Source organism: Oncorhynchus tshawytscha, linkage group LG11 (genome assembly GCF_018296145.1).
Source record: "Oncorhynchus tshawytscha isolate Ot180627B linkage group LG11, Otsh_v2.0, whole genome shotgun sequence".
Classification (NCBI taxonomy): Eukaryota; Metazoa; Chordata; class Actinopteri; order Salmoniformes; family Salmonidae; genus Oncorhynchus; species Oncorhynchus tshawytscha.
Genome location: NC_056439.1, coordinates 23738957 through 23749974, shown reverse-complemented (window position 1 = coordinate 23749974; position 11018 = coordinate 23738957). Strand labels below are relative to the sequence as shown.

At 44.2% G+C, this 11018-nt stretch overlaps 1 protein-coding gene and 1 pseudogene across 2 annotated transcripts; one reads left to right on the top strand and one right to left on the bottom strand.

Moving 5' to 3' along the window:
- Positions 1 to 4065: 4065 nt before the first annotated feature.
- LOC112244935 lies at positions 4066 to 5392 on the top strand (annotated as a pseudogene).
- Positions 5393 to 5569: 177 nt separating this feature from the next.
- On the bottom strand, positions 5570 to 11018 carry LOC112244919. 2 transcript variants are annotated; one of them, XM_024412806.2, is made up of 8 exons: positions 9893 to 11018; positions 8785 to 9714; positions 8261 to 8503; positions 7958 to 8050; positions 7620 to 7769; positions 7269 to 7379; positions 7024 to 7117; positions 5570 to 6906 (listed from the first exon to the last, which is right to left on the bottom strand). In XM_024412806.2, the coding sequence occupies exons 1-8, from the start codon at positions 10730 to 10732 to the stop codon at positions 6023 to 6025; spliced, it is 3345 nt and encodes a 1114-aa protein (XP_024268574.1). In that variant the 5' UTR covers positions 10733 to 11018; the 3' UTR covers positions 5570 to 6022. The 2 variants fall into 2 exon arrangements, with proteins under 2 accessions (XP_024268574.1, XP_024268573.1); XM_024412805.2 differs by having other exon boundaries at positions 8785 to 9717; positions 9893 to 11017.

The following is an 11018-nucleotide window of genomic DNA, read 5'->3' as shown; positions in this document are numbered from 1 at the left end:
TTAAAGCCAGATTTGGATACAAAAAGATTTCCCAAGCTTTAAACATCCCAAGGAGCACTGTGCAAGCGATAATATTGAAATGGAAGGAGTATCAGACCACTGCAAATCTACCAAGACCTGGCCGTCCCTCTAAACTTTCAGCTCATACAAGGAGAAGACTGATCAGAGATGCAGCCAAGAGGCCCATGATCACTCTGGATGAACTGCAGAGATCTACAGCTGAGGTGGGAGACTCTGTCCATAGGACAACAATCAGTCGTATATTGCACAAATCTGGCCTTTATGGAAGAGTGGCAAGAAGAAAGCCATTTCTTAAAGATATCCATAAAGTGTCGTTTAAAGTTTGCCACAAGCCACCTGGGAGACACACCAAACATGTGGAAGAAGGTGCTCTGGTCAGATGAAACCAAAATTGAACTTTTTGGCAACAATGCAAAACGTTATGTTTGGCGTAAAAGCAACACAGCTCATCACCCTGAACACACCATCCCCACTGTCAAACATGGTGGTGGCAGCATCATGGTTTGGGCCTGCTTTTCTTCAGCAGGGACAGGGAAGATGGTTAAAATTGATGGGAAGATAGATGGAGCCAAATACAGGACCATTCTGGAAGAAAACCTGATGGAGTCTGCAAAAGACCTGAGACTGGAACGGAGATTTGTCTTCCAACAAGACAATGATCCAAAACATAAAGCAAAATCTACAACGGAATGGTTCAAAAATAAACATATCCAGGTGTTAGAATGGCCAAGTCCAGACCTGAATCCAATCGAGAATCTGTGGAAAGAACTGAAAACTGCTGTTCACAAATGCTCTCCATCCAACCTCACTGAGCTCAAGCTGTTTTGCAAGGAGGAATGGGAAAAATGTCAGTCTCTCGATGTGCAAAACTGATAGAGACATACCCCAAGCGACTTACAGCTGTAATCTCAGCAAAAGGTGGCGCTACAAAGTATTAACTTAAGGGGGCTGAATAATTTTGCACGCCCAATTTTTCAGTTTTTGATTTGTTAAAAAAGTTTGAAATATCCAGTAAATGTCATTCCACTTCATGATTGTGTCCCACTTGTCGTTGATTCTTCACAAAAAATACAGTTTTATATCTTTATGTTTGAAGCCTGAAATGTGGCAAAAGGTCGCAAAGTTCAAGGGGGCCGAATACTTTCGCAAGGCACTGTAGCTAGCTTGCTGTTGCTAGCTAATTTGTCCTGGGATATAAACATTGAGTTGTTATTTTACCTGAAATGCACAAGGTCCTCTACTCCGCCAATTAATCCACATATAAAACGGTCAACCGAATTGTTTCTAGTCATCTCTCTTCCTTCCAGGCCTTTTCTTCTCTTGACTTTATATTGCGATTGGCAACTTTCATAAATTAGGTGCATTACAGCCACTGACCTTGTTCGTCTTTCAGTCACCGACGTGGGTAAAACCATTGAGGAGATGGCACGTAGGTACCTGCTTCTATAAACTAATAAGGAGATGGGAGAGACAGGACTTGCACCGCGATCTGCGCCAGAATAGAACTGATTTCTATTTTACACGCGTGAGCAGTGTGGGTGCAATAATTGAATAACATAGATTTCTAAATTTATTTTGACCTGAGCTGTGTTCGAATACCCACACTATATACTGTTAGTTCATTTTAGTAAACAAACGGTATCAGTTGAGCGTACTAGAGCTTCGCCTGTCTGCCGGAAGTTGATGCTGTTGTAATGCAACCTCTTGCTAACTTGTTAGCATAACAAATTAATACCAAGACTTTGGGTGTGTTGCTAAATTCAATCTGGAATGCCAAAGTGCGTTTCTCTCTCAAGCGTTCAGAGCGCACACTGGATGCTCTGGCTAAGGAGTAGGGTTGATCCACGCGTTCTGACCTCCCAACTGTAGTCAAGCACCTAAGCTAACTTGCTAGCTACTTCCAGTCACAAATGAGAGAACACCTCACTCTGACCATTTTACTCGCCCTAGCAGAGCTGGTTAGGCAGTTTTCATGTTATCTAGAGTGTTGGTGACTGTAACTGTGCTGCTGTCAACAATTGAATTACGCTTTTCTGCTGACGTTTACTGACACTGGCCACATTCAACGGCTGTTGAGCGTTAGTAAATCCAACCCTTATTCTGCGCTCTGCCTCTGGCACAGTCAGACAAGTGCTCTGAAATCGGAGTAGATAGCCAGAGAGAATTTACAAACGCACCCGAACAACTATACCACTTAGCTAAACTATGATTGACAGGGTTAGCCATAGTAGTATGGCGCCACTGGAGCAAATTAGGGTTAAGTGCCTTGCAGTCGGATGCCAAGCAGTTGCCATACCAAGTGGTGATGCAGCCAAACAAGATGCTCTGCAGCTGTAGAACCTTTTGAGGATCTGAGGGCCAATGCAAATATTTTCAGCCTCTTGAGGTGGAAGAGGCGTTGTCGTGCCTTCTTTACGACTGTGCTGATGTGTGTGGACCATGTTAATTCCTTAGTGATGTGGACACCGAGGACCTTGAAGCTCTCGACCCACTCCGCTACATCCACGTCGATGTGGGTGGGGGCGTGCTCGGCCCTTCGTTTCCTGTAGTCCAGGATCAGCTCCTTTGTATTGCTGACATTGAGGGAAAGGTTGTTGTCATGGCACCACACTGCCAGGTCATTGACCTCATACCTATAGGCTGTCTCATCGTCGTCTGTGATCAGGCCTCCCACATCGTGTCGTCAGCAAACCTAATGAGGGTGTTGGAGTCATGTGTGGCCACGCAGTTGTGGGCCAAGTTTCAGGTGGCAAATTTATGGTCATTTGCACCAGTATGTAGGAGGGAGATTCCAACATGTGAGAAGAGGGCATGGGACAAAGGAGTGTGTAGTTTCAGTTTCATTTGTGGGGGGTGGCCATATAGCTGGGGATCAGAAATGTCCTGTACGAGTGAGACAGTTTGAAGTTTCCAGGGATTCATGGGCCCATGTCAGGGCTGGACCGGTCATTATAGGTAGCAGCAGACAGGTCCGGTGCTGCTGGAGGGCCCCCTAGTGCAGGGACAGGCAGGGAGTCAGAGGCACGCAGGGTCACTGGCGACAGCTCGTCAAGTAGCTCTAGCTGGTGTTGATCTGGTGGCGGTGAGGAATAGGGTCTGATCAGCAACATGTGGCGATGCTGGGGAAACCCTCTCCCCGGCTCAGGCAGCATCGCCACGCGATAGCGAGCACCAGAAATGCACGATAACCCGGTGCTTGTAGCAGTTGAATTCCTATATCTGGCGGCTGGTCATCTGTCGCTGGGGATGGCTCCCTGAATAGGCCTCGTCTCGCCAGACTCTGTGCTTTCCTGAACAGACACTCTTTTGGCACATCTTTCCGTTCTAACTCTGGAATTTGCTCTTTCCCTCACAAAACATACAATTCTTTCCACGTCATTGGCACTTCTTTTATATTGAAAACCCATCCCTCAGCGTGACAGGTCCCGTTATTTCTTCTAAAGCCCGTGTGCAGTCCAGTCGCAATGAAGACGATTTACCTTGTAGAAGGTTATGTTTTGTCCCTGTTAGTCGTACGGTTTACCACAAACACGGCATACATCAACATATTTTGATGGGTTTTAGTCAGCGGTTTCACGGCCATCCTCACGCACTGTTGCACCTACAACACTAATCTAGTGAGTCCGCCCAAGCAAGGCATTTGATTGATTTGACGTGTTGCGAGTCGTCACTGATTTACACCGGGTTCTTACCCCTTTTTAGCAGATTTTGTGCCATGGACTTCCCGTTTAGGAAAGCCTGGTTCTCAATGAGGCTACTGATGAGCTAGCAAACTAGCTACTAGCTCTGGTCCAGCTTCAAATGACATCATTGACCCAGAGGTAGCTAGCTACATCCAGAGCCATATATTTCTATTTTATATGGCTCTGCCTATACATCAATAGAACCAAAATGATAGCTAGTAAAAAGCCTTCCTATGTCAGCTGGTGAATAATTTGCTATGTTTTGTTGTATCTTTTATCTATCTTAATAAAAAATACTAATCTACTATCCATTATCCGGTTGTTAATAAACTACCACTACCCATATATTTGGCCACATCAGATGCATACTAGGCAGGCTCACTCTTTGGCCAAACATAAACATTTATTTTCCCCAGTACAAGGATCTGAGATGACCACTCTTGGCAGAAAGTCTCAGTCTACAGTGACTGGAAGTGCAAGAAAAGTTTAAGACAATGTAGCTGACTGGCACAATCTGATTCTGAAATGGGACCGACTGAATGATGAAGGATCCACCATTGCAAATAAAATGGTCAATCTAGGGTTGACAATGTTTTGCGATGTCTTGCTTGACAATAAATGGAATTGGGAGGAAAGTCATGCTAATGTTAAAAGGCAATCTTCCTCATCACTTTAAAAAAAATCTGTTTACATAAAGAGATGGAGGTCATGATGGAGGATCAGGACACATCTAATTCAGAGAATGCATTTGGAAACAGTAGTGAACTACAAGAGTTGCTAAGTGTCATGGACAAAATGGTGAATACATAATTTGTGCCATGATTGAACAGTATCAAAGACTGTGGAACAATCAGCCAAATGTTGATTAAGGATTGTTCCACCTTTCTCTCTGGCAACACTAACAATTGTAGCCTGATTCCAGATCTGTTCGTACTATTTTGCCAACTTAATGTTAATTATCACAACAACAAAAACAGATCTGAGACCAGTATACAATTGTGCTGTCAGTGTCATTACTGACCATTTTCTCTTTCCATTAGACACATATTGAATAAAAAAAATTGATAAATTAGTTTAATCTGAGAAGGGGATCATCGACCTGGAGAAATTCCAATATGGGACAGGAAGACAAACTCCTTTGTTTCAGACCTGGCCTACATCACAGATCGATGAGACTTTCCATCAGTTTAAGATGCCTTGTGCTTTGAAAATACATGTAGGATCCAGAATACACATAATTCTGGACTAAAAAATGTTATGAATTGCTTTTTAGTTCAGGTGTAGGCTTATGTTTTTTCTGGGAAACCGATCCTTGAGGTGTTTTTATTAGAATCATCTAGTGCCTTCAGAAAGTATTCATACCCCTTGACTTTAATCTATTTTGAATTCAGGCTGTAACACAACAAAATGTGGAATAAGTCAAGGGGTATGAATACATTCTGAAGGCACTGTATGTTCCATGACAAGTAGGTTTTGTGAAATGTCACCATGTTTATTTCAGCTGAGGTCCCCTCCAAGCGCTACGAAGCCTACAAGTGTGACCGGACTCTGAAGCGGGCCATTCTTCAGGAACTAGCTCACACAACAACCTCTCAATGGTGCACCTCTCCTGCAGGCTGTATCAGCCGTACATAGACAACAGTGCAAGGCTACTGTTAGAGGGTCTTCTTTTAGAGACAGCGCATTGACAAATCTAACAAACATAAATTGGAACATTTTTTTCATATTGGGATTATATTCTGTGTATGGACTTGTAAGTACAGTAGCCATACAACTACTGTATAGATGTTACAAAGGAACTCACATGCACTGAATGAAGCACAGCAATGCTGCTGGTTTCAACTTTCCGTTAAATAAAATAATGATTTGTTCTCACATTCTTTATTAAGAGGAAAATGAGCTAAACTGTACAGTATATGAAATGGTTGTACTGCAACAATGAATCACAAATGAAACATGGAAATGAATAAAACCACAACTTTTACAATTTCTTTTAAAGTTTCCCCTCCATTGAATAAATGTCCCATGGTATTACAAACCTATTTTATGTTTGGAAAATGTTACACCCAAATATATAAAAAGTAATAAAATAGTGCAACTTTTTTTAAACTGCTTTTGATATTTATCTACATATAAACATATCACAAACAACTAAACACTTTTAAGGAAGGGCTATTAATTTGTCTAAATATGAAAACACCACATCGAAAATAATGTTTACAAATTCATAAAGAACACTTGGAATACAATAAAATCCACCAGAAGTAAGAAATCAATATGGGTGAAGTTGAGGGGGTTGAATATGGAGAAACAACAAATCACTGCTGTGTTTTCCCCTCAGCCTCAATACCAAGCAGGGCATGGACTGCTTCCAGAGGGACTCCTTCAGGGGCGCGGATGTGCATGGTGGTGCCGTCAGGCCCGTTGACGATGACGATGCGCTCAGAGGCCATGTCGCCCTCCAGGCCCTCTGCTAGGTGCATGGTGAGCCCCTCGGTCTGGATGTAGATCTCCTGGCCTTCCTGGGTCTCCTGAACCACTACCTGGCCTCCGCTGGAGACAGCCTGGGTCAGGCCACTCTCCTGGACCAGGGTACAGTTGGGCTGATGCGGCTGAGTGCTACTACTCCTGGGCTGCTGATCTACTGGGACTGGGTCGGTGGCCAAGGCCTTCTCTAACTCTTTCATCTGATCTGCTATGTCAGTGGTGCTCAGGACCTCAGTTGGTTCTGTACCAGACACACCCTGACAAGTCTCCATGGCCTCTCCTCCCGCTGAGTCAACGGTCTCTGTCATGCTGTTGGATAAGTGATCCTGGATCAGTTCCATGGGTGTTACGTTAGTCTCTGGGTTAGATGAGACAACCTGTGGTTTGACGATAGCAGTCTGAGTGGCTTGAGGGCCCATGTCACTGGTGCTCAGGACCTCGGTTGGTTCCGTACCAGACGCATCCTGACCTGTCTCCATGGTCTCCTCTCCTCCCGCTGAGTCAATTGACTCTGTCATGCTGTTGGATAAGTGATCCTGGATCAGTTCCATGGGTGTTACATTTGTCTCTGGGTTAGATGAGACAACCTGTGGTTTGACGATAGCAGTCGGAGTGGCTTGAGGGTCCGCGGGGCTCTTGGTGGGGGCCTGAGTTTGTGGTGAATTGTTCTTCATGCTTGTTGATGCGGTGTTCTCTACTTTGGCCTCACTGGATTCTGAGAGTATACAGGGAAATGAAAGCAGAAAAAAAACATGTGATCTTCCATATTTTGGTTAGGACATATATCAAATATCTATCCACAGGTTGTTAGTAGGTAAAATATACAACATACCTATTTTGGAAGTCTCAACGCCGTTCTGATGAATTTGAACACCAACCCGGTTTTCCATTTTAAATCTCTTCGTTGGAGGTAACATTTTAGAATTCTGGGTAAAAAGAAAAAAAAAGACTTTCATCAACCTAAGAATTACCTTTACATTTTTGCATCTCATAACAATTAATTACTATGAAAAATATATATAATTCCATAACAGCAAGAGTAGAGTTAGTGTGCAGTCTAAATTCAATGGTGCTTACCTCCATGTAGCGGACATTCTTGGTTGCCATGTTGGTGACATTCTGCTGCGTTGGAGGGTTGAGGACTTTCAACCTGTTCACCTCATCGACGATGCCAAGAGATTTGGCAACCTAAGCAACAGGATTTGCATTAATGAAAATTTTACTCTGTACATTTTGTTTCCGAGACAGAATCAATTTGCTCAATGCATTTGAATACATTTCAACTCCCAGTGTAGTGATACTAATAATGAGATGTCTGTATAGTATTTTATGCATGGAAGTTCTTTATTTGCAATCTGGCTATGACCTTATTAATTCCCCCCAAATGTATAGTTTTATTGAATTGAATGATATAGCTGTACTTCTTACATCTACATTGTGGACCTCCAAGGCCGTGTGGACACCTTGCTGAGGGTTACTGATATAGTCCCGGGCCATCTTCTTCACCTGGCTGTGGAGCTGCTCAAACTCCCGGTAGACATCCGAAAACTGGGCTTTGGGTTGCCGCCCCTTCTCCACCTGACGGTTCATGGAATACAATTATTCAGTAAACCAAAAACTACAACTGTGTCTTATTCGATATTTGCCTGTTGCTAAAAATGTATGATAAATTGCATTCAAACATTGTGTAGCAAAAACAATGTATTGTGTAAATTGTTTTATTGGCGCGCAACTGTTTGTTCAGGTGGTTAGCGTGGTGACCTTACCTTCATCAAGAGGAACTCCCAGACAGTCATGACCTTAGCCAGGCGAGGGAGCACAGTCTCCATCAGTTCTTCATTATCACACTCGTGTGTCACCTAGCAAGGGAACAAGTGACATAAACAGTCAAACAACTTATGGTGTTCAGAGATTCATGTTATACTCACAACATTGCTAAATACTCATGTGTTTTGCATTATAACAACTATATTTTGTTTGTATATTTAACACTTGTTTTTAACATCATGTAGAAACATTCCTAGCAGCAACCGTTTGTTGAAAGTGTTCTGACTCCTAATTTGATGTACCTCTTTCAGCCGTGCTTTCCTTCTCTGGGCCTGCTGCTCCACACTGGCTACTCCCCCTCCTAGCTTTGGGGGTCGGCCCCGTCGCCCCCGTCTCACTGCTGGGTGTGCTGCCACCGTCGGCAGGCCTTTGGTAGGTGGTCTGCCCCGTCCTCTGGGCCTCCCTGGTCCCCGAGCCTGGACTACTACCTGGCCCACTGCCTGTCTGGTAGAAGCTGCTACTCCTTGGGCTGCCGTGGTATCCACCTGTGAAGGTACAATCCGTAAAAACATTATGGACTGGTTTCCCAGACACAGATTAAGCCTAGTCACGGGCTAAAAGCTAGTTCAATGGAGATTCTCCACTGTGCTTGATTTTTTTGTTGTCTTGGACCAGGTTTAATCTGTGTCCGGAAAACCAACACTATAACAGACAGACATCACCATAATATTAGCTTTCGGCTAAATTAGCTGCAGGTTGTCAACATTCCAATGGTATTCGTTTGTCAACATTTGATTATACACAAGGTAACTTTCTAGCGACTTACTTTTTGTTGAGTGGTTGAAGTTGCAGCAGCCGTTGTCTCTGTGGCATCACTTTTCTCAGGACCTGATGTATTTTTAACACTGTAGGCATTACTCTCTTCAGTTGGCTTCTTATGTTCAGCCCCAGTGCCTGCTCTCTTACCAGGGCTGTCCGTTTTTGGGGTCCCTTCAGGAGGGGATTTCAGTTCACCGTGAGAGGGATTCAGCCTGTAGTGTCTGGACAGACCTCCGTGGCCTATGTAAGCTTTATCGCACGTTTCACATTGAAAGGCCTTCCTCTTGTGACTGTAACTCATAGATGCTGCTCCCTTTTTACTATCCCCGCCATCCTCATCTTCCTCCACACTGATCTCAGAGTAATCATCAGAATCTGACTGATGGCCCTCGGCCAAATCCTCTGTCTTGATGAACTTATAGTCCTTCACCTTGTACTTGGGCGGTCTGGACACCCTCCCGGAACGGGTTTTGATATTCGGTGCCTTCTTCACTCTGGCTTTGACCCTTTTAACTTTTTCCACTGTGGAGGCTGGGACAGAGACAGTCGTGGTGGCAGCAGCGGTGGCAGGTTTAACTGCTGTGCCGTTGACCGGGGCCTTACCAGAAGGCTGCTGGACTGGGGTCTGAACAGGTATGGGCAGTTTGTGCACAATGGGAACCAGGCTGCCAACCACAGGGGTTGAACTCTGCAGAAGCAGCTGAATGGGAGGGTCTCCAGGGTTCTGCTGTAGGAAGTACTGTTGCTGTCCAACCATGGGTGTGATGTGGATGATCTGGGGGCTGCTGCTCACACTGCCATTTGTAGACACTTTGACCTGCTGGCCTTGACTCGTCAAAGCCAAGTTCTTCTGTTGGGGGATTGAAATGGTAGCCTGCGTAGGTCCTTTCACCTCCTGCTTTCCAGAGGGCATCTGGACTTGGATTCGGATGGTTTCCTGCTGGTAAAATATAAACAATAACATCTGGATAGTCGATTTCATAGCATCGGATTAAAGTGCTATGATCAAATGTTATCTTTTCAAACACAGAATTAGACAATTGAGCATATTAAATATCAGTGAAAGTCATATGTGCAATAATTTAATAGAAAAAACGAATCCAAAAAGTAGTTACCTTTTTCGGGACCAGGCGCGTACCATTGTGGGACTGAAGTGCCACTTGTTTCGCGACCTTCTTCAGCTGCTGTGATGCATTCTGCATAGTGACCAGTGGATGTGGGCTTCCTACTGTAATCTCTGAAGCTGCAACAGTCGTGAACAAGCCAGTTGTGGGGTCCAGAGTGGTCACAACCTGCTCCGATTCCTTGGGTGTCTGGGCCATGGATTGCTGAGATTTGATCACTTGCTCTAGCACTTGTTGCAGCTCATTGGGAGCCAGTGCTGTACTTGGAATCGTATACTGTGTCTGTGATGAAGTAGTAGGGAGTGTTTTGATTACTTGATTTTGTTCAAACAGGCGAACAGCCTCACTCTCTGTCACTGTAACAAGCTGCTGTTTGGCCAACTGCTCCACTAGCTGTTGCTGCTCCTCTGCAGTCAGACCTGATCCCTCAACAAAACTACCGTCTGGTTGCACATAAATAATGGTGGTTCCAGGTGCGAGAGCGTTTACAAAGTCAGCACTGACTGTAGAATACTCTGCACCATTTGCAATACCTGAAGTCCCAACAATAGACGTTATGTTTTGTTCAGGTTGTTGTTCATTTCCATCAGTTTGGCCGACAACCACTTGGGAGTCCTTTGCAACGAATGTCTCCTCTTTTGTGCAGCTTTGCAGGAAATCTGTCAAGCCCTGCGCTTCAATACATTTATCGCCGACTTGGTTCTGGTTTTCCAATTCTGTAGAGGTTTCATTTTCTGGCAATCCAGAAACACATTGAACTTGATATATTGTACCATGATCTGCCCCTGTTGTTGTACTTGACACATCGCTCTCATCCTCGTTGTCCGCCATTTTGACTGTTGTAGCTAGCAGGCTAGCTAGCTAGCTAGATATTCATGTGCAATACCCGAAACAATCGATAGATTAGGTAACTTGAATTTCGATATTTTTTTACAACCCTATGAGTTAGTAATAAAAACGACACAGAGGTTACTGCAATTGTAAAATATATATATATATGTTGAGGATACTGTGAAACGATGCAATCATTAAACGCTACAGAAGGTAGCTAACGGCAAAGACAGACGTGAGCAGAGTGGCTGCTGGCTAGATTTTTTTTTCTCCAGCGTGTGTCATT

Excerpts from the sequence above, each read along its gene's own strand:
- LOC112244919 (XM_024412805.2), bottom strand. The coding sequence starts at position 10,732 with ATGGCGGACAACGAGGATGAGAGCGATGTGTCAAGTACAACAACAGGG. Across the intron at positions 8,504-8,784 it reads CTTCAACCACTCAACAAAAA|GTGGATACCACGGCAGCCCA; the intron begins GTAAGTCGCTAG and ends GTACCTTCACAG. Across the intron at positions 7,380-7,619 it reads TGGAGGTCCACAATGTAGAT|GTTGCCAAATCTCTTGGCAT; the intron begins GTAAGAAGTACA and ends CCTGTTGCTTAG.